The 23,553-nt window shown below is 40.4% G+C and overlaps 1 protein-coding gene across 4 annotated transcripts; it reads right to left on the reverse strand.

Moving 5' to 3' along the window:
- Positions 1-306: 306 nt before the first annotated feature.
- LOC146521021 (protein NLRC3-like) lies at positions 307-21,402 on the reverse strand. 4 transcript variants are annotated; one of them, XM_085154266.1, is made up of 10 exons: positions 20,899-21,399; positions 19,997-20,051; positions 16,728-16,849; positions 12,814-12,892; positions 12,450-12,651; positions 10,471-12,292; positions 8,014-8,187; positions 5,693-5,866; positions 3,672-3,718; positions 309-3,523 (listed from the first exon to the last, which is right to left on the reverse strand). In XM_085154266.1, exons 3-10 carry the CDS (start codon positions 16,814-16,816, stop codon positions 2,982-2,984), a joined length of 3,129 nt encoding a protein of 1,042 aa, XP_085010392.1. In that variant the 5' UTR covers positions 16,817-16,849; positions 19,997-20,051; positions 20,899-21,399; the 3' UTR covers positions 309-2,981. The 4 variants fall into 4 exon arrangements, with proteins under 4 accessions (XP_085010393.1, XP_085010392.1, XP_085010390.1 ...); XM_085154267.1 differs by having other exon boundaries at positions 307-3,135; positions 3,315-3,523; positions 16,728-21,402; XM_085154264.1 differs by having other exon boundaries at positions 16,728-20,081.
- Between the last annotated feature and the right edge of the window lie 2,151 nt (positions 21,403-23,553).

A 23,553-nucleotide genomic window follows, 5' to 3' on the forward strand; every position in this document is an offset into this window, starting at 1 on the left:
GGGTCTTCTAACTAAAATAGCAAAATAGGAACATAAATAGTGCCTCATTGCCAGACCTGGCCCATATCTGGTTGACATACACTCTGCCATGACACCAGTCAGTCAGAAGTGCCAGCTTGATGTCAGATCCGGGCCAGGCCTGTTTTCTATGAGCCTGGGCCACATAAACCAAACCACAATCGAGTCAGATATAGCATGCCATGACAGTCCCATCTATGCCAGGCCTGGCCCATATCTGGATGTCATACGTCTTATCATGCCAGAAGTCAGCCAGCAGTGCCGGGTCGATACCAGATCCGGGCCAGACTGCTATGTGGGAGTTAGTTTAACTATCATTTGGTTGGCTTCTAAGTTTGTCTTGTCTTGTGTTGCTGTTTCGTAAATTATTCTTATTTTATTTATTCCCTAATTTGTGAAGCAGTTTGAGTGACACTGTTGTTTTTAAATGTGCTATATAAATAAATTTTGATTTGATTTATTAGCCTGACACGATTTGTCAAAAAAATTCTTTCCCTCCTCGCAAACTCCACATGTGGCTGGTATGTTTTTTTTTCCCAAATTGAAACTTTTGCCTATACGCCTTCACCACTAACTCATACGCACACAGGACAGTGGCTTTCACAATATCATAATTTAAGCTGTCGTCAGTTGACAATGCTGTGCATACTTCTTGAGCTTTTCCCAATAGCCTATATAAGCTTGATCAGGTTACTTCGTACTCTTTCTTAGTCATCCTGCAATAGTCCTATGCTCCCATTGCACTGTTTCTCTAGCCAATTTCATCTCACCATTTTTATAAACAAATATGCATTTAATTATTATTGTTAATGTTATCATTGTTAATCTCTAATTCTCTTCCACAGCATGTCTTTGTCCAGTCTTTCTCCTACACCCCCGGCTTGTTGTGGAAGATGGCCAATGTCATGGTCCTGGGTCAATTTGACCCAGCGGTTTGAGTTTCCTGTGTGTTTGTCAGTTTTGTATTATGTTAAGTCTATTTGGTTGTGTTAAGAATTATTCTATAATACCTGAGTTATTCTGTTCAATATTGTTTATTAGATTTCCCCTTGTGTCTTTGCCCTCTGTGTCCATCTGTGGGTGTCTGTGTCCTTCTGCCTTGTTTCCCCTCCTTGAGAATTGACGTGTAAACTCAGAGATATATACACCAAAAGACAGAAGGTTGTTTCAAAAGCATTTTTGTGTAATTTTTTTAAGTTTTATTGACATAAATACATCTGACATCACTTCCTTAATGTTTTTCACACAACGTTTTATTAAATGTGAAGTTGAAATTATAACAGTGATTCAAATATTTCTATATTAAAAATTAATTTAATGTCTGTCACCAAATTCCACAAGATTCTTCACCAGGACCCTTTGTGATAGTTTAATTTTTATAGAAGCTGAAGTGATACACAATATGTATTTAGATATTTCTAAGAAAATTAGAAACGGTTACCACCATACTACACCATATTCTTATTCAAAATGTCTCTGAAAACACGATGCAAGTTTAAAATGTTTAATGCAGCCTTTGCTATGTATATAGTCACATGCATTATGATATCTCAATACAATCAGATTCTACTTAGAACTGCATTCAAAACTATTGAGCCAATATTTTCAGCTTATATGGCTGAAACATTTTCAAAGGATGAACTTCCAACAATGAGTGAAACAGTAAGAGCATGTGCAGAGTTTGAACACATCCCATTGAGAAAGAGAAATCAAACATTTGGATTCATTTTAATGAGCTCAGACTTGTTGAAAATGCAGAGGAGCTGGTTGTGAACTAAGCTTCAGAGAAACACAACATACTGATATTCACTGTGAAGCTTTGAGTGGAACAAGACAGAAAAACAACATGTGAAACCTGTAATAATGGGAGCTTCCATCTTTAACCCTTTAAGACCTACCATAGAACCAAGTCCGCCAGAGCTTATATTATATTTTTACATGCTGTAGTGCCATTTTTGGGAGCATTTCAAGTTGCTATACATCAATACAACCATTACAGCCTAGATTTTAATAATATATATGCATTAAGTGCATAGTGATTACATAAATTGCAAGAAAGTGCAATGAACTACAAATAAATTGAAAATCGTTTTTGTTTTTTTAACATATATTTCTAGTTAGAGAAATTTAAGAGGCTTATCCCTCAAAACTGTAAATACAAAAAAGTTGCACAAAATAGTTTCCCACCACAGGAAATTTATTTTGAGTGCCTTCATAGTTTTATTTTTGAAATACACCAATTTTTATACACTGCAGGAAAAACGAAAATAAATATTATAGGGCAAATTTGCAAAAAAGCAGCATATGCATCAAAATAAACTATTTCCAGCAGTGCAATATGAGTCCTAAGCATCCCAGAAACCACACAGAAAGTCATAAAGTCAAAGATAACTTTTAAAAACACCAGTATAGGCTCATTGAGGCCCGGACGGTAAAAAACTGCATTTCCGCGAAAATGACGTCACTTCCGGTTTCGGGCAGGTCATGGCGGACATGCGATAGTTCGCGCTGACGTCTAATCCAATGTAGGAAGTGTTATGAACAGCTGATCGGATCGGCAAAGCATGTTTCTGGAATATTATGTTTTTGTTCCTGCAAGTGCTTTTTATGCAGTTTTTGCAAAGCTATATGTGGAAGGAAACTGTGACCGAGGACAAGCTGATGGCATAAGATGTAAGTACAACTCCTCAGGTTTCATATGCAAAAAAAATTATTGCGCTAGCTCACGTGGTTGCAGAGCTACCGGGATTTAAAAATAGTTACGCAAAACAGAGCGTGCCCGCTCCGACCGGTTTTAAAGGGTTAAAGGACTGAAGAGGAACAAGAAATCATTTAGAACAGTTTAAAACATTAACTGATTGAATCCATGAATCTGAAAACGTGTTTCTGAGTGTAAGAGACAGACATGAACAGACTGAACTATCTGTTCAACAGCCAGTGTTTCTCTCACAGGATGACACTCTTTACAGATACACTGTCGAACGTGACCAGATAAAAAACCCAGGATAAAGTTTTAGAGTGAATGTGGTGTTGAAGGTGTGGAGGTGGATCAGATTGTCAGAGGAGACTCTGTAGAAGGACAGAGTGCCAGCAGGACAGTCCACATACACTGCTACTCTGTTAGAGACAGATGAGGAGGAGGAAGAGGGGGAGATGGAGGAAATAGGCGTGTTTTTGTTATTGTGCCACACAGAACGAGGACCATCATCAGTGCAGTACAGACTCCAGGACTTCTCGTTGTATCCAAACACACAGTCATCACTGTTTCCTTTCCTTCTGATTCTTCTGTAACTCACTGATATTTGGACCTCCCCTCTCCACTCGACCTCCCAGTAACAGCGACCAGTCAGACCATTTCTACACAGCAGTTGAGGTTCATAGTCAAATCTGTCTGGATGATAAGGATATGACTGAACCTCGATCACACGTGCCACCTTCCTGTTGTTGTCAGACAGTTTGAGGTTTGTGTGAACTGTGTTTGTGTCAATTGTGAGTTGACAGGAATCTGATGGAGAGAACAAACACAATCCAGCTGCAGTTATTGATCCATCATCTGTTCACTGATTGACACTTTGATGATGACTCCTGACATGATGAAGATGGTTGAATGTGTGCTGCTTTGTTTTCATGAATCACATTAAAAACACACTTACACTTCCTCAGACCTGGTCTCAACCATCGGACTCCAGCAGGCTCCACTCTGAAAGGAGGAGGGGGGTCAGACCAGCACAGTCTCTTTCAGCATGCACACATGGACATTACATCGCTCTCATACACATACTGTTAGACACTGATAAAGGAACAGTCCAACATTTTCAGAAATGCACTTCAGTCCATACATGGATCAAACTGCTGATGATTTGGACTTGTCCTGGGTCTGTCAGTCCTTTGAAGCAGTTGGTGGAATGGTTGTTGCAGCAATGAAATCTGGTTTGACATCCTTTGACTGTTCTCCACTTGAAATGTTCTCCTTACTGTCAATAAAGTGATTATTAATCTACCTCAGAATAACAAAATCCCCCAAGATTGATGTTTTTGAGTGGCCATGTCAAAGTTTAGAATTAATTCTTATTTAGATACTTTGGCATGACCATTATTGTAGTAATTTTTATTATTCTTTCTTTCTTTTTTTTTTTTACCTGTCCCATTTGATTCTTTTGCCATCAGAATTATTGTCTAAAGGCAAAGAAAGATGCCCAACGGATTTACTTTAACAAATGGACCATCCCCGCCTTGCTGTATTGGTCTATTTGATTCACCTTTGTTTTTATTGTTTATTTTATTTTAGCTTACTACACACTGGACAGATATGACTGGGGGAAAGATAAGGGAGAAAGAAAGAGGTAAGGAAAGAAAAACAGCGGGGAAGAGGAACGGTGATAAAGGGCAAAAAACAAAAACCAACAGACAAAAAATACATATATCAATCACCTGGATCACCTGTTTAAAAAAGAAAAAGAGAAAACAAGCAAAAAAAGAGAGCAACATAATAAACAACATCATCGTGATAATTTATGTGAATATAACAGTAAATACTAAATATTGAATATTAATGTGCAGCATGTAGGATTGAAAGAGCACAGTGTGCTTTGAGGTAGGAGCCAAAAAGGGTGCAGTTTGTGTCTGTAAGGCATGGAGGAGAGCCAGGCTCCAGACATCCAGAGACCCCAAGAGATTAACATACCAAGGAAGACCAAAGGAGGGGCAACCGTGCCACTCTCCTCGAAAGAGCTGAGGAGAGCCCCAGATGAGGGGTCACTCAGCAGCCGTGGAGCAGAAGGAGCGTTGCAGTAACGTGCCCGTGAGCTCCGCTGGCAGCCAGCTGTGCCAGAGTGACACATAAATATAATGTACCTAATGAAACCAACAGAACCACGCCGTCTACAAAAAGGATAGATGAGATTCTGAGGCCATCAAGTGGAAGCCTTCCACTACATAGGTACAACAGAATTTTTCTGTCCATAAAAATAAGGAACAGAATCAGCAAGAAAGGGCAGCCCTGTCGGAGTCCACAACACACCAGGAATGAATCCAATTTTTTCTGCTGGCAATTTGGCCCAAGCTTGACATGTAATTAGTGGGGTTAGATTAATTGGTAATTCTACATTGACCATAGGTGTGAATTTGAGTGCAAATGTTTACAACACACTGCCATTCTGTCCAGGATGTACCCCACCTCTTGTCCTGTTATAGTTGTGATAGGATCCAAGAAAGGGGAGAGGACAGTCTCTTGTCGTGCTCCAGTGCTGCTGATCACTTTGTCAGACTGCAGTCTCTTGGACTGCAGCCCACACCAGACATTCCCAGCACAACCTCACTATATGTTTAGGTTTGCCAGTCCTGTCCAGCATCCTGCAGTGCCAAATGATCCACTTGACAGTTGACCTCTCTTCACCCAAGTGTCCAATTATGGGATTACAAAATCAATCATTGATCTATGACCTAGGGTGCCCTGATCCCACATGTCACTTATTGACATACATAACTTGAAACAAACAACCCTCTCATCCACTGGGAAAAAGAACAGCCTAGAGCAAGCAAGATGAAGGTTTGCAGGACGATATGGCTGATGGCTGTCTCCCAGACAATCATGAATAAATTGTTAAATTTACAGTAATGAAACTTCTTTCTTCAGACTTCAGTACAATTAAACAAACAAAAATTCTCTCCATACCTGAGAGTGTCCAGTCTCCAACTTGGATCCTTCAGTCCAGCCAACAACAGCTTCAATCCTGAGCCTCCTGGATGATTGTAGCTCAAGTCCAGCTCTCTCAAATGGGAGGGGTTGGAGCTCAGAGCAGAGGCCAGAGAAATACAGCCTTTCTCTGTGATCAGACAGCCTGACAGACTGCAGAAACACAAAACAGTAATCCATCAGTGAAAACTTCCTGCAAAGCTTGTTTTTATTCATTTATTTTACTTTTTTCAATTAATTTAATAGACAGTCAATGCCAGATGAATGTATGAATTGCATCATTTTAAAATGCGGCAAATTTCCTACTGTGAACCACCTGTATTTTTTTAAATGTCCTCCTGTGCTCTGCACATCTCTGATAAATCGCTGCAGTCATTTTAATGCCAAACTCAACTTCACAAATTAGGTGATAATTCAAGAAGCTTTCAAACCCCCCACAGAAATCCAACAACTTCCAAATCCTGGCCTAGATATCCTGTCTATGCTGTTTTTAACACATGTTAACGGTATTCCAGGAATCATTGACAGAGAGTATTTACAGAACACTATTACCAAAAAAATACTTTTCTTTGTGTCTTTCCAAACTATTAAAAAGTTCAAATGAGGGATTTTCACTTGTTTCATTTTAGTGCTTGTTGGTCAGCTGCTGCTCTTCATTTGCATATTGTCACCTCTTAACGAAGAGCCCTCTACAGACAAGCAGCAACACACACACACACACACACACACACACGCGCATGAAGTAAGGGCAAAGGTAAAGAAGTTGTTTTGATCAAAACTGTGTATGACGTGTAAGTTGAACAAAGTACCAAAATAACAGGAGGAGTGGGGGCTAGGTGAGGAACGGTGAAATTATAAATGTAACAGATCCAAAGACGGCTATTCAGATCTTCCAATGCTTGCACTGGGCACATCTCTCTTCTGGAAGATAATATATTGAATAAAATGATTACAAATACGTTGACCAGTATGAGTCTGCGTCTTCTCTGTCCAGTAGAAGAATAAAAGAACTGGGTTCAATAACCATTAATAGTACCTCTCTTCTAGATTGGTGCACTTGGTAACTAACTGGGTGGAATGTAGTTGCTTAGACAACTAAAGCCTACATGCCTGTTACTTTTAAAGAGCTAGAGTAACCTGTAACAATTATTTATAGTAGTTGGAATTAATACTTTTTTACCTTTACTGTTTCCCAAAGGGTTAAAAAGGGTCCACATTGTAGTGATGGTAAATTTTATTCTTTTTACTGAATCGAGTTTTAATGAGTCACTCACCAAAGTGAATTGGGTTTTTTGAGTCATTTGATTCACTGAATCAGTTGACCAGAGAGTGCAAAAAATGTACATCCTACTGCTAAGATGAATGATTCTAAAAGAAAACAACAATTTTAAAGAGCAAAAAATAGCAAAAAAAATTCTAATGGGAACATTTATTTTGTTTGTTTTTATTTTATTAGTATTTTCTCCCTTCTCCCATCACTCATGAAAAAAACACCCAGAAACTTAAACTCCTCCACTTGAGGCAGGAACTCATCCCCAACCCGGAGTGGTCACTCCCCCCTTTTCAGATTTGGAGTTGCTGATTCTCATTCCCACCACTTCACACTCAGATGTGAGCCATTCCATTCCGAGCTGGAGGTCATCACCCGATTAAGCCAACAGAACCACATGATATGCAGATGCAAGACTCTGCAGAAAGAGTACTGACAGCAACTAGAAAGACAGCATATTTCTCCAATTTTGGCTTCTCTTCTTTTGCTCCCTTTTAAGCCCAGAATTTAATATAAAATCCTGCTCCTCACGCACAAGGTCTTGAATAATCAGGCTCCATCTTATCTTATCGACCTTATAGTACCATATCATCCCATTAGATCACTTCACTCTCACTTTCACCCTTTCCTGGGCCTGGTGTTTCCAAAGTGTGTGAATATAGGGGGACATATGATTGTTGATGAAAATGACTGCAGAGTCATTTTCATTAATGCCATGTATGCACCTAAAACATGCATTGTTTAATATTTTCTTTCTTCCAGTATGAAAAGAAAGTGAAAATAGGGTAAAAATTGTCCTAGATTTTTTAAATGAACAGCACATAAAAATCATTAGATAGAATGTTTTCTCCAGTGCCATGTTCATGATTCCTTTTAACAAATTTAAAACAAAAAAAATGTGAATATGGAGCGGTTTTCCAGGCAGAAATTGAGAGACAACTAATTCACAGATACTAGGGAATTCTGTGAAAGTTAGGATTTTTATGCAATAAGATTAACATGTCCATAAGTGGAAAGTCTGAATCCTGACCTGAGAGTTTCCAGTGTACAGTGTGGACTTTCCAGTCCAGCAGATAGAAGCTTCACTCCTGAATCCTGGAGATCACTGTTACTTAGGTCCAGCTCTCTGACACTAGAAGACTGGGAGCCTAGAACTGAGGACAGAGCTTCACAGCTTCTCTCTGAACGGTTGCAGATACTCATTCTGAAGAAAAAACAAAGATATTTGTGGTCAGATTAAATAACATGTAATGAAGAATGATTAGCAGTAATCTACTGCAATTTGTGACAACTGGTTGCCCAGTTGAAAACAAACCCGATGGCACAGGAACCTCTGTACCATTTTTTTCCTCTCTAATTCCAATGACGGCAGTCATAGCAGAGAAAAAAAAGACAAACTGAGTTGTGAGTGTTGACAACAGACAAAAAGTGCATTAGTGTATGTATTAGAAAGAAGAATAAAAGAAGAAGACTGAAGAATAAAACTCTTGGACATAGAGACAAGATCAACCTGAGGCTAGTAAACCCAGGGGCCTTAAGAATTAGACCTATGTTCTTATTTTAGTAAAATGGATACAGAGGTGATTGGTGATGACACCTAAATTATGTTGAAGGGAGTGCACTGGGTCAGGAAAGAAACAGAAAATAATGCTCCACCAACAAAACATTAATTATATATTTTTTCCAACCAGAGAGACAAACTAAAAGTTGTGGAGGAGTATTCATTTTTAGGGCTAAAGCCTGTCCATGACTGATTGATAATACTTTATTCATCCTGAGGGAAATTGTGTTATCCGGTCTTTAAGTCTGACGTCATTAGCCATTTCCGGGCCCTAACTCCGCTTCAGGTCCCAAAGTCAAGCGAACACTGCAGCATCCCTGAGAGTTAAAAACTGTCTAAATGATTTCATCTTTAATAAAATGATCACCGTGGCTGCTCTACCAGCTGTGATAATTAGGTTTAACATCCAGGCAAAACAGAATTTTAGTCAAGTTAGAAGTTAGCAGGGTTAAGTGCCATGCTGTTGCACTTGTCACTAACCCAATGGTTAGTGATAAGTGCAATGGCATGGCAGGAAGCTGAAAATGGACCACACTTCAGTCAGGAGAACGACTGAGATAATCCATCCACAATACGAGGTTAGTCATTAATATACTGCCGCATGAGCTGGGCTATGGTTACTGCGAACAAACTCCATCCAATTTTACAGTTGGTCTAATGTCCATCACTGGTCACCAGGTCTCTCAATTTCCCATTAAAGAGCCGTGAGCTTCCATCCATCCATTCGCTTCCGCTTATCCTTTTCAGGGTCGCGGGGGGCGCTGGAGCCTATCCCAGCTGTCATAGGGCGAGAGGCGGGTTACACCCTGGACAGGTCGCCAGTCTGTCGCAGGGCCAACACACAGAGACAGACAACCATTCGCACTCACATTCACTCGCACATTCACACCTAGTGGCAATTTGGATTATCCAATTAACCTATCCCCACAAGTTGCATGTCTTTGGACAGTGGGAGGAAGCCGGAGTACCCGGAGGGAACCCATGCAAACACGGGGAGAACATGCAAACTCCACACAGAAAGACCCCGGCCTGATGGTGGAATTGAACTCAGGACCTTCTTGCTGTGCGGCAACAGTGCTAACCACCGTGCCACCGTGCTGCCCGAGCCGTGAGCCGCGAGCTTCTCCAAGATATTATCCGTGTTGTGTTGAATGAGCACAGTCTGAATACTCACAGTCCGCCAGCTCCGATCAGCAAGAACACTGTTATCATGGTTCCGAACCGAGGTTTCTCGTCAAGAACATGGTTTCAATTGCATTAAGGGAAAAGTTGATTAAAACCATAATTCGTCTTTAGGTTTTAGAGAACAAGACTTAGAGACTCTATGAGGGTTTAGAGCTAGACGTGACTAGACAAAGACATAAGAAGCAAAGCAGGAAAGATAAGGGAGAGGAAGAAAGGTGAGACCGCCTCCATTGAGAGCCGAGAGAAAAATGCACTAGTGCTACTTTGATAAAAGTTGCATCCATATATTCTTCAGAAACACTGGCATTTTCAACTGTTGTAAAGCAAAATATACTTGATTCTGAGTGCTAGTAATCATTTACATTAATGTTTTTTATATTAACATTCTTAAACTTGTATGAGAGCCCACCGTCCACGTCTTTGCCTCAGGTGGTCACCTACTTATCGGAAGGTTGGTAGTTCGATCTCTGTCTGCTCCAGTAAGCATGTGTATGTTAGATTAAAAGCATTTAAAGAAAAGGAGCTTAGAAACAGTGCATGTGCAAAACGGTGTGAATGGGTGAAAGAGGCAAGTTTTATGAAGTGCTTCCAGTGCTCAGACATAGTAGAAAAGCACTATATAAGAACCAGTCCATTCACCATTACACTGTTCATGTTTTTTTAAATTATACATGGAAGCTTTTCAGTAAGTAGAATCAACATTAGGTAGAATAGAAAAAATAAAAGCACAAATATATTTACACAGCTTTGTGGGAGGCTTTGACCACTGGCAGCAGCCTCAGAAGAGCCTCCTCTGAAGCTGAGTATTTCTCCAGGTCAAACACATCCAGATCTTTTTCTGATGACAGTAAGATGAAGACAAGAGCTGACCACAGAGCAGGAGAAAGATTATCTGTGGAGAGACTTCCTGAACTCAAGTACTGTCGGATCTTCTGCACTAGAGAACGATCATTCAGTTCATTCAGACAGTGGAACAGATTGATGCTTTTCTCTACAGACAGAGTCTCATTGAGCTTCTCCTTGATGTACTGAACTGTTTTCTGATGAGAACTTGAGCTACTTCCTTTCTGTGTCAGCAGGCCTTGTAGAAGAGTCTGATTGGTTTGCAGTGAAAGACCCAGGAGGAAGCGGAGGAGCAAATCCAGGTGTCCATTTGGACTCTGTAAGGCTTTGTCCACAGCTTTCTGGTAGAAAAATGTCACTGCAGATTCCACTTCTCTTGACTCCTTTTTTGCAAAAAATTTAGACCATATAGCATTCTTCTGTTGTTCTTCCAGCAGATTGAGTCCAGAGTTGATGAAGGTCAGATGGACATGAAGAGCAGCCAGAAACTCCTGAACACTCAAATGGATGAAGCAGAACACCTTGTCCTGGTACAGTCCTCTCTCCTCTTTAAAGATCTGTGTGAACACTCCTGAGTACACTGTGGCTGCTCTGATATTGATGCCACACTCTGTCAGGTCTGATTCATAGAAGATCAGGTTTCCTTTCCGCAGCTGATCAAAAGCCAGTTTTCCCAGAGACTCGATCATCTTCCTGCTCTCTGGACTCCAGTGTGGATCTGTATCAGCTTCTCCATCACACTTGACCTTCTTCACTTTGGCCTGAACCACCAGGAAGTGGATGTACATCTCAGTCAGGGTCTTTGGCAGCTGTCCTTCCTCTCTGGTTTTCAGCACATCCTCTAGAACTGTAGCAGTGATCCAGCAGAAGACTGGGATGTGGCACATGATGTGGAGGCTTCGTGATGTCTTCATGTGGGAGGTGATGGTGCTGGCTAGGTTTTTTCCTCTGAATCTCTTCTTAAAGTACTTCTTCATCTGTCGGTCAGTGAACCCTCTGACCTCTGTCACCATGCCAACACAGACAGGAGGAATCTGATTGGCTGCTGCAGGTCGTGTGGTTATCCAGAGGCGAGCAGAGGGAAGCAGTTTCCCCCTGATGAGGTTTATCAGCAGCACATCCACTGAGGTGGACTTTCTAGGGTCAGTTAGGATTATAGTTTTGTGGAAGTCCAGAGGAAGTCGACACTCATCCAGACCATCAAAGATGAACACAACCTGGAAGTCTTCAAAGCTGCAGATTCCTGTTTCTTTGGTTTCACTAAAGAAGTGATGAACAAGTTCCACCAAGCTGAACTTTTCCTCTTTCAGCACATTCAGCTCTCTGAAAGTGAATGGAAATATGAGCTGGATGTGCTGGTTAGCTTTGTCTTCAGCCCAGTCCAGGGTGTATTTCTGTGTTAAGACTGTTTTCCCAATGCCAGCTACTCCCTTTGTCAGCACTGTTCTGATTGATTTATTTCTTCCAGGTGAGGTTTTAAAGATGTCTTCTTGTCTGATTGTTGTTTCTGGTCTGCCTGGTTTCCTGGATGCCGTTTCAATCTGTCTGACCTCATGTTCATCATTGACCTCTGCAGTCCCTCCCTCTGTGATGTAGAGCTCTGTGTAGATCTGATTCAGAAGGGTTGGATTTTCTGCTTTAGCGATCCCCTCAAACACACACTGGAACTTATTCTTCAGTGCAGATTTAAGTTCGCGTTGACAAACTGAAACAAGACATTCTGGAAAAAAAAAGCAGATTATCACGTTGCGTAAAGGAAGAGTTGAGTTTCTTTTCTGTAAGGTATGTCCATTTGACCACATGTTGGTCAATCTCTTGAGACATCAGTAAAATGTCCTATTTATACAGCAGCTTAAAGTTTAGATATATCCTCTTACTGTTCTTCAGACGGTCAGCCAGCTCCTCCTGCTTCATTCTCCTCAGGAAATTCAGTGTGATCTTTATAAATGCCTCTCTGGTGCTCCTCTTTTCATCATCCTCCCACTGACTCTCTACACATTCTGGGTAATCTGGACTCAAAACCTTCTGGATCTTCTTCAGCTCGTTCTTCACAAAAGTGATGATGTTGTCCTCCAGCAGCTGGAACAGAATACATTATGAATGAGCCAATTAGACTGAAATCATGGATCCAAACATCAGATCCATGTTGGGCACACTGACAATCCACTGGTCTACAAAGAGCAGCATGGAGATGACTGTGAACAGAATAGATGTGAAAGTAGTTGTTGTACATGTACAGACCATAAATATGGAGTCCAGGTGTGTTTGATGCTGCTGGGCAGAGTGATCACTGAGAACCTCTGAGCTCTCCTGGTCCACACTGTGGAGGAACCATGAAGAATTAGTTCAAGTACAGAGTAAAAATTCAAAAAGTGACCTTTTAAGATAGTGATTAAGATGATTCCCTATAGTTGTAAAAATTTACTAGTCCTTCTGAATCCACTGAGACTCAACAGCTTAGTGAATTGTATTGAGTTCAAGTACGAAAAGTGTTTTGTTGCGTATCACTGCTTCAGTAACATGTAAATAAGTAGAAGTTGGTAGAAAACCAGAAAAAATGTAGTTAACATTCAGTAACTGGCCAGTCTCTCTTCCAGCACCTTAACATCAGCCTTCCAAACCAGGCTGATTAGTATGTTAAAGCTGACAGGTAACTGGGGCGCCAGTCCATGAAAAATTTGTGAGTACCTCTCATCTGACAACCTCTGGATTTTTTTCATTTGTACAATAACTTATGAAATCAATTTTATACTAACTTTAACTGTCACAATCTAAAGCATAAAAAAAACTTTTTCAATAACCAACATTAACATTAGTATTGTGGGATATCTAATACTTTCCGTAAACTACTACATAGAGGAATGGGAATTAATATTGCTACACAGGGTGTTTGATCTGTTTTCTCCTAAGTCACTGAAGAAAAATTCAAAATACATATCCTGAGTAAACTTCAAAGCAGATGTCACAAACCCTGGCTCATGGAGAGTTGACAGAAGTGCTAAGTTTGTGTTCCATGTACGGCCAAACCAAAGGAAAAGATCCAGATCCAGCAATGGCTATGCACTGCATTAAACATCAACATGCACTGTGCAGAAAATGCTTGAAGTCATGTCTGTAATCCTGAAATGTGTAAATTACATCAGGTCCAGAGGTTTACAACACCACCAGTTCGGGGCATTTTTGAAGGAAATTGAAAGATTTTAAGGCACTTTACTGGTGTGCATTAGCATAGGAAGGGGTGTGTTGAGGAGATTCTTTGAGTTAAAAGCTAAATTCTAGATATTCATTGAAGTTTTAAATTGGATGTTCTTGAATTGGATGATTCAAAATGGATAATGGCATTCCTTGTAAACATTATACAGAAGCTAAACATTCTGAACTTAAAGCTGCCAGGTTTCGGACAGCTCATTATAGCGGCCTATGAGAGTGTGAAAGCCTTCTCCACAAAACTGAAACTATGCAAAACTCATCTGTCTGCTATTGAAATCCTGCAATGGCAGTTTGAAACGTGATTTGCTGACTTGGAGGCATGCGGTGACACTTGCAGCTGCTTGTAGACCTCTTCTCAGCTGATGTGGCGTGTCCCCACTGAACTCATTGAATTGCAGTGCAACAGTGAACTGAAAAATCAGTTCAGGGAAGCACAAGGAAAAGCAGACAAGATTGCTTGTTTCTAAGACATCTGCTTCTATTAAGAGTTTTCAGGTATTTAATGTCCCTTTGTGGAAGAAAATATCTGTGTCCCAAAATGTTGATTCGGTCATCTGGATGCAGTGTTTTAAATGGGAGAAACGTTTCATCACTCATCCAGGTGACTTCTTCAGTCTCAGCTGACTGCAGGTTTCCCCAATCTTATAAACATTACATTTGCACAATGACTGAAACCAGCCCACTGAATGAACAATGGGCTGTGAGGTCAGTTCTTTGACTCCTCGTTCAAACCAGCGTTCCTCCCTGTCCAGGATGTGTACATCCTCACCACCGTCCTGACGGGCGATCGTGGCTCAAGAGTTGGGAGTTTGCCTTGTAATCTGAAGGTTGCTGGTTCGAGCCCCGGCTTGAACAGTCTCGGTCGTTGTGTCCTTGGGCAAGACACTTCACCCGTTGCCTACTGGTGGTGGTCAGAGGGCCCGGTGGCACCAGTGTACGGCAGCCTCGCCTCTGTCAGTGCGCCCCAGGGTGGCTGTGGCTACAATGTAGCTTGCCATCACCAGTGTGTGTGAATGTGTGTGTGAATGGGTGGATGACTGGATATGTAAAGCGTTTTGGGGTCCTTAGGGACTAGTAAAGCGCTATATAAATAATGGCCATTTACCATTGAAAGAGTGTCCACTGGCCTGTAGGTGTAAATAGACTGTGGAGTGCTGATGTTGAGGATCAAAGCCAGACACTTGGTGTATATTCCTCTTGGTATAGCCTGTGGTATGAGGTCCGGTCAATAGCATTGTCTTGTTCTAACTGCTATCTATCACCCTCTTCCTGTAGCCACTTTCTGGGTCTCATGTTTGTCACTAAGCAGTGACAAAATTTTCTTATGATACTGTTTATGGTTTAGCAAAACCGTGTCCCTACCCTTGTCTGCTGGAAGGATGATAATGTTGTAGTCATCAATGAGTGATGTGAGTGCCTTCCTGTCCTCCATTGTGATGTAAGATTCAGGGGGCTTTGCATTGCTGAGACAGGCTGAAACTTTGGTCCATAGTTGCTCTGCTTCCACGTCTGCAATGTTGTCATTTCAAATTGCTGTTTCTGTGGCTGTGATCAGTTCCACTAGCAGGATTTGTCTCAGCGTCAAAGCAGAATTCAACCCTTTAGCAGAGATGTTTTTCTCAGATTGGGTGAGTCGTCTGTCAGACAAGTTCCTCGGTGTCGTATCCTTGTCTCTTCTGGCCACTGAGGACACTCTTGTATTTTGCTGTGGTTTCCAACGCAGAACAAGTGAGTCAAACTTCATATCTGTGTGAGAAACTGTTCTAAAAATTCAGATTTTCAGATTTTCCATTAGTCAGAGCCAAGGTTAACAACAACCGCCATCAATGCTGTTGCCAATAAGTTGGCAGTCAAAACTGTGATACTGCTGGATGAAGACAAAGGAATATCAGACAGGGGAGGCACGTTAGGAGGAAGTGAGAGAGAAGGAAAGGCTGGAGGGTGGACGTGAAAATGAGGACTTCAAATGTATTAACTATGACCGGTAAAAATATACAGATGGCTTAAATGATGGAGAGAATGAAGGGGAAAAAAAGCAAGGCCACGAGGAAATCTTGAGGGAGGAATTTGAAGTTAAAAATCCAAGGGGTGATAATGTCAGTGCATATGATTTAGAAAATAAAGACAAATTCTGGAGTATGCTCAATGAAATGGAAAAGAGTATGTCCAGGGTAAATAGAGTTGTGATTGGAACAGATTTAATGGACAAGTAGATGAAGACGAAACTGTCTTCTCAACATTTAACAGATTGGAGTTACATTTTTATTTGGTGGATTTTAAAATGGAGAGTAAAATGGAGAGTGCCTTGTTGGACTGGTTTTTGCTTCGTAATGTCTGGAAATGATGAAGAATCACTTCAGATAAAATCTGGATCACTGTTTTGCTTGAAGACCAATTTAAATGTTTATATTGACTATTGATTGAGTGGAACAGCTCACATTTGGTTTCCTCAGAAAACAAACCTCAATGTGTTTTTATTTCCTGAAAGAAAACCATTATCATTGAAGTCATACACAGCAGTGTGCTGCTGTTTTCTATCACAAACAGATTTAAAAATGTTGCCTGAGTTTACAGTATAATCAATCATGAGAAAAATGTTTTTTTTAAGAAGATTCAAAGAAAAAAAATACTAAAATGATGCTTTGGCTGTTTTATGAATAAAAATAATTTCTGTGCAGGAAACTTAGTTTTTTCTTTCGCTTGAATAGTTTGAATGTGATTGAGAGAATTACATGTTTGCACTGCAGTTTATATCCAACAACATCAAGCAGTTAATTTGCTGAGAGTTCCTAATACTTCACTTCTCTGCAGCAGAGAGTTGGTATGTTTTAAATTGATTTGATTCAGGTCCAGGTTGGTTCCTGTGAATAATGATGGAGCAGTGATGTGAGTGCTGAGCTGTGACATGGAGAAGAGTCATGGACAGTTAGAGATGGTCATCTCACCTCTGAGCTTTGGTCTGGCTCTCATGTTCCCCACATAGAGCGGTTTTAGAGGGAGGGACTCCCCTCTCTCTGTCCTCACACTGATCCATGCTGCTCAGCTCACACACACTTTCCACCTTCACCTGCAGAGGAAACACAAATCATTCATGTGCACATCGACTGAAATCCTGCTTTCCATCATGTGTGCTGTCCAAATATTAGCTGCGTCTTTCCTGCTTCATCTCAGTGTCAGCTGAATGCAGTCAGACAGCAGTGTGAGGCAAAGGAAGCTGCCATCAGCTGATATACTTCTACTATCAGCCCACTAGATGGAGCCATGAAGTTGTAGATCAGCACACACACAAACACACAAAATACATTTACTCACAGACAGTGATTCACTGTGACTGGAAGTTTCTGTTAATTAACATTAAGTAAATTCAACATGTCTGAACAACATTTTCAAACATTTTGGCTGATCCAGGATTCAAAGAGGATCCACCGTCTTAACATGTAGGAGGATTGAATGTGACTAAAGTAGAGAAACCAATCTTTTTTAATCTCTGCACAGATGCAGCATCAAGTGCTTTAAATGGCCATGCCCCTATTAAATAGAGATACAGTTTTAATAGGATGTTTTATTAAAATTAATGTTAAGAACCTCACATCATCTCTAACTATGGACTGAATGTTCGCTCATTACTAATACCAACTTGGTACATTTTTAATTTAAAGCACATTTTGGAAGATTCAGTTTCATAGAAGCTTTTTCCTGTATTGTGCGTGCTGTAGAAAGTAACAGACCAGACCACCCTGATTGAAACCCACAAAGACCCATTTGTACATACTTGCCTGTGTCAACACAAGAGGTGCATTCATCAAAATGGTGCACTTCCTGTGGTTACTGCCATGTTTCTATTAGCGGTTGTTTAGTTAGTGGTTTAGCATTTGTTCCATATGTGAGTTCGGAGAAGTGGAAATAACAGGAAGTGTGGTTGCTAAGCTGTTGCTATGTGCAATTAATGTAACAGACTAGAATAAAATGGAGTATTAAACAGAGGAACCTCAGACTGTTCTTCTTTCTTAGTTCATCTTTCTGTTATTTAATAGCTAATAGATTTATTTGGCTAAACAAGTCACTCCTGATCCAACTGAGGAGATGGCCAGAAAAAACCTACAGTCTGACATTCTTTTGGCAAAGTTACACACCAATTCAATATTAATTTTAGCAAACTCTAATTGACTTAACAATTACTGCCGATGTGAATTTTAACTTTACCAAATGCCGAATATTTTATCTTCTGGGTTGCACTCTCAGCAGTGACGGGGGACGCTGAGCATGACGTCAAGTGCCAAATTGGGAATGCATAGGCACCCTTTAAACGACTACGACCTATATGGATGAACACCGCACTGCCTTCACCAACCAAGTTCCAGCTTCTGAAGACTATTGTTATACCGATGGCACTGTACGCAGCGGAGACTTGGAAATCGACTGTTAAGATCAACCACAATCTCGACGTCTTCCAAGTCTCCAGCGTTGCCTTTGACGGCTGCTCAAGAGCACATATCCGGATCATGTTGCCAATGAGGAAGTATATCGCTGTGCAGGATTAGAGCTGTTCCACATCCAAGTCACCAAGCGTCGGTTCAGACACAAGACCCGCCCGTGTTGCAGTTCAGTGGAACCCAGGGAATGGAAAGAGACGGTGAGGAAGACCCCAAAAAACATGGAGGAGTACGTTCCTTGAAGACTTACGCTCAGTTGAACTGTCATGGGATGAAGCAGCAACTGCTGCGATGGACCGAGTCCGATGGCATTCTCTTGTGTTGTGTGTCAGAACAATTGTGTGATGTTGTGGTTGTGATGTTCTCCTTTATAGTGGACAGAAACTATTTTTTTGGACTGGCACAAATAAGTTGTGCGGCATCTTATTGAATGCAGAACAGCTGATTGTTATGTAAATAGTTTGAAGTGGTTATTTAAAAATTTAAAAAGGGGTAAAAGGTAAAACAAAGTTGTTTGCAAAACTTTTGCATAGGATTTTAAAATTGACAATTTATATTTGCATTTAAAGTTATGAAATATGATTCATTAAACATGTTGTTACAGTAAAAAATATAACTTTTTTCTACTCTGATTTTATGTTTTTTGACTGATTTTAGATCAATTGTGGTAATACAGTGTGTCAAAATGAAAACATAACTGTAAATTCAGACGTGAAGTTATGCAAAAAAGAATGATATCAAAAAAGGCAAAGTACATCGTTTTTAAAGGTGAAATGTAGAGGTAAAATCAGTAGTTAATAATGGCCAATTATGCCCTGGACCCCAGAGGGTTAAACATTTATTAAGTAATGCAATAGTTACTTTTCAAGTAATTAATTACTTTTAGAATCTTGTAACTCAGTTACTAACTCAGTTACTTTTTTTTGAAGAAGTAACTAATAACGCTGGTCATGATATCTGGCAAGTATCCCATCAAGGTAAAGTCTGAGTCTGTGCTGTAAATTGTCACCCAAAAAGCTGACACATTTATCTGCATAATACCCTACACGCTGAGCCACAAAAACCACCATGCACTGAAAGCTAAAAATGACCTTCATTGTTATTTCTTTACAAATTATCACTGAATACTTTCAGACTGAGTCTTGAAACTCTGTAAAACAGGGGTTTCAGGTCTGGGATCTACATTTTTCAGGGCTTTTTGTGGTTCAAATATTTTTAAGCATATTCCAAAATGCATTTTGACTATGTTGCAGGCAAATGTTTTCAGCCCCTTATAACTCTGCAAACCTCAGTTCAGTTAGGTACATTTTACAGTTTTACTTTCCAAAGCAACTGTTTTGAAGCTTTTTTAGTGTCTAAGGGTAATTCAGAATGGATAGCCAGATTTTCATTGAATGGATCTGTTTTAGTGTGGAGCTAACCTGAGGCAAGGCTCAGTTGCATTTGCCAGATTTTTCCAAAGAAAGTTAGAAAGAAAAAGCTAAAAGAAAAAGCACACAGCACAACCTCTTAACCACATGAGGACAGTCCACCAACTCATCAAGAAACTTAAGTAGCATTGTTCATGACAGACCACAAAAATCAGTCTGTCACTCAATGCACTTCCATACACCTGAGCAAGAAGCAAACTGGGGAGTTTTTTTTCAAATACCATCACCTCTATTTTAAATATAAGTATAAGTATCATGTACCCCAATTCAAGTTTGCAACCAAAATGCACACAAAGTATAGTGCATGCATGTAAATATTTATTTTTTGGCTTTCCACTTAACATTGCTCACCTGGCTTCCGGCTCTTGTAGAATCCGTTCTCCGTGTTCCTCGCTCTCTCTTTTAACTGGCAATTACATAAACATGTTGTTTCCAGCTAAAAAAAATATGGTATGATTTCACTTCAACAAATGAAGTAATTATAACATAAGTTATTGTACAAGGACGCTGGAGAAAATCCATATTCCATGACAGTATAACGCACTACTTGGTCATGTGAAACCCTCATCAGTGAATCATTTTACAGTTACCACATCATGTTGACTTATTTCTCTGTCTCTCTCCTCCTCTTTTAAACTTTGTGCTTTTTCCATAATAAAAATGTAAGAATTTTATGGATGAGAAATAACATCCACAACTTTTTGGACTCTTTCAAATGCTTCACTGATTTGCGTAATTCATTTACTTCTCCCTTGTCTCCCTGTCCTTGGTGTTATTGAAGCCTCATTTATTCATGACAAACCTGCGTTTGGACCGTTCACCGCCTTTGTGCATGCGCAGTAACATCCTGACATAAAGAAAACTGGAAATGTAAACCTGTTTTCTTTCTAATCTCTGCCATTTCCAGGAGACCATTCGTCACACCATAACGTTTAAGGATGATGAAAATAATAATTCAGTGCGCAGTTCTTACTGAAACTATACTGTAGATGAACTCAGCAATAACTAAACTTCCAGAAACTGACAATAGGATACTGAACTCCAGGCTTCAATATGGAAAAATTGTAATACCACAACTAGTTTGACTGTTCTACAGACATAAACACTAAAACGAGGAAGAGCGTTAAGCGCTCGGCCTCGTTGGTCCAGCTGTGAGTCCTTTACCGTGAACAGTGGAGCGGCAAATTTGTGCTGGATATAAGCTGTACACAGCTGATGTTAGCCATGAAAACATTACAGACTGCTAACATTACCTTCAGATGGAGCTTCACACTGACGCGATTACATGCAACATAAAGTTCACGAAACTTTGAGAAAGAAGGAAGCGCGAAGAGAGGGGTCCACAAACCACGGCCCTGTTACAAACACACTGCGGTCTCTACAGCTACACTTCAGAGAAAAAGACAGACGCTGCATTCAGGTGCACCTCGGAAATCCCCAAATCCCTCCTCGAACAGCTGGAAGGCTGCCCGATGGTTTATTTCTTCTAATTGCCCCGTTTAGTTGAAATACAAACATCTGCAATCACTCTGTTCTTCTTCTTCCAGCAGCGTTTGAACAATAGAACGCTGAGTGTCTTTTCAGAGTATAAATATATTTTTTATGACAGCCCAGTAAGTAACGTGTTAAAGTGAGGAAGAAGCAACTTAATGCAGCAATCAAAAATTCCTGATGAAAAAAACAAAACAAAAACTAGAGACCAAAGCGAGTCACAGCGGCCACTGACTTATTATAGATTATCTGCCTAATCATATGACCCTCGTAAGGGACAACTGCCATTAGGGCTTAAATCTGGGACTCTCCATCAATTGGTCTTAGAACAGAAGCAGCTTCTTGGATGGGAGGTGAGTTTAATTATGCTTAAGAGTCTTTCATATGTTCGACATCTAGCTAAAAAGGTCAAAACACAGTTTGAACAGTCTGCACTGTCAGACAGTTATGAAGTAGAGGCTATAATAGACATCCTTACAGTGGGAAAGAGCTGCCGGTCACTTGGAGCAGAGAAACACGGTGTATTAATGCAATTCTCTTTCACATAAGCAGGACCAGACTTACAAAAACCTTTTTGTCCAGGTAACAAATCTGTTATATGCACATGCTCACGTGCATAAATGAGCAGCTTTACCCCAAGAGGCGCACTGAGACCAATACCATTACACATACTGCATATATCGTCACGCTGGACACTGCGTGGTGATATTTATATTGCTCCGGCACAGCTATAACCTACCTTACATTAGTTTCAGGGTGAGTTTCCTTTTCATCAACTCTTCTTCCGAGTACATCAAAAGTATCTGCTCATTTGATTTCAGAGCCAAATTCTAACAGTTAAATTGTTTTACTTGCTCCCTCACTCTCTGTCTTTCCTCTGTTCCCTGGGTTTCGAGCATGCATGAGCAAAGATGCAGCTTTTATTCTTCTGATATGTTTTTTGGTTTGTTTTATTGAAGTCTATTTTTAATTAAAATCATGATAGACCTGTGATGTTCCTGTGGCTTTTGGGTTTGACCACTGATCTGATTTTAAAACTTTTGTTTTAAAGTCCTAAGACCTGAACTCTTCCATGGCATGCATTTTTAATTTCTCTTTGATATTTTGGCATATTTGGCATATTTTTTTGTTTTTAAGAAAAATAAGAGCCACATATGAGGATATTTGTTTAAAAGTTTGATAGAACAGTAGCAGTATAATGTCCTTGTAAGTGGATATCAGGCCCTTGTAGAGCAAAATTGTCACGTTTAGTTAACAGACTCAGGCACAGACCAGAAATCCTTGAAGAGAAGACAGTTTATTGATACAGACAACACCAGTTGATACTATATACAACGTGCTGGGGGGGGGGGGGGGGGGGGCTCCGGGGTCCGTGAGGGAAAGGAAGGGGATCAGACGTGCTCCAAAGAATCACTCTGCTCTCTCCACAACTGGGTTACACAAATCCCAACACTCCTCCATGAGATGACAGGCAGGTAGGGAAAGATCTGTACACAGAAACCTTAGTTATAGATGAACAGACGGAAACAACTCACAGATTCTGATTCTCAAACTACTGAGCGACTGACGCTGATAGCTCAACGATCCAGCGACGAGTAGCACAGTGCTGCCATCTTTAGTAGGGCTCGCGATTACGCAGAGAGAGAGAGAGAGAGAGAGAGAGAGAGAAACACATGTTGCCTAATATGGGATCAGCTGGTGAGGCACAGGGACCATGACAAAAATTAAGTATTTTGGTCTAAATAACCCAAAATGTGATGTCCATGTAATGGTGGATTAACAGGTGTTATTCTAAGGAGAGAAACTGTTGAGTATTGCAGCATCGACAGCGATCACTTCAAGGAAAATGACGACGGAGGCAAAAATTTCCTTAATATTTGGGGAACTTTATTCCACATCGACACACGGCAAAACTTTTCCTCCCTCCTTAGGGGCGTGATGATGCAGCATATGTGCCCTTACAATGAAACAGTGCCTCCTTGTGGTGACAGCTAATATACTGTCTCTCTGTTAAACAATAGTAACCATAATGCAGTTAAACACACTGTAAACACAATGAAGATCGTAACACCCCCTCTTGTACTCAGGTTGCTGGAATCTATAGAAAAGTTGTACAATAAACAATAAACAGTTGTACAATCTCTACCACACTTCCTTTTCCTTTTTTTCTCTCCCCCTTTTTTTTCTTCTTTCTTTTAAGCACCAAACATAAAGTCAGCAAACTTTGCAAGTTTTAGCTTAGAAACAGGTTTGGTCATAATATCTGCAACCATTGCTTCAGTAGTGCAATATAACAGACACATTTTCCCTTCATTTACAATGGACCTTACAAAATGATATTTAATGTCCACATGTTTGTACCTCTGGCGGCTCACAGGGTTTTTAGCCAGGGCAATTGTTCCCTGGTTGTCCTCGTA

This window comes from Neolamprologus multifasciatus, chromosome 3 (assembly GCF_963576455.1).
Source record: "Neolamprologus multifasciatus chromosome 3, fNeoMul1.2, whole genome shotgun sequence".
Classification (NCBI taxonomy): domain Eukaryota; kingdom Metazoa; phylum Chordata; class Actinopteri; order Cichliformes; family Cichlidae; genus Neolamprologus; species Neolamprologus multifasciatus.

What these genes read in the sequence shown, in the direction of transcription:
- LOC146521021 (XM_085154266.1), bottom strand. Translation starts at nt 16,816, where the DNA reads ATGGATCAGTGTGAGGACAGAGAGAGGGGAGTCCCTCCCTCTAAAACC. An exon ending in TGTACACTGGAAACTCTCAG is followed by an intron (nt 5,867 to 8,013) that starts GTCAGGATTCAG and finishes GTGTTTCTGCAG; the next exon opens with TCTGTCAGGCTGTCTGATCA. An exon ending in GAGACCAGGTCTGAGGAAGT is followed by an intron (nt 3,524 to 3,671) that starts GTAAGTGTGTTT and finishes TCTCTCCATCAG; the next exon opens with ATTCCTGTCAACTCACAATT.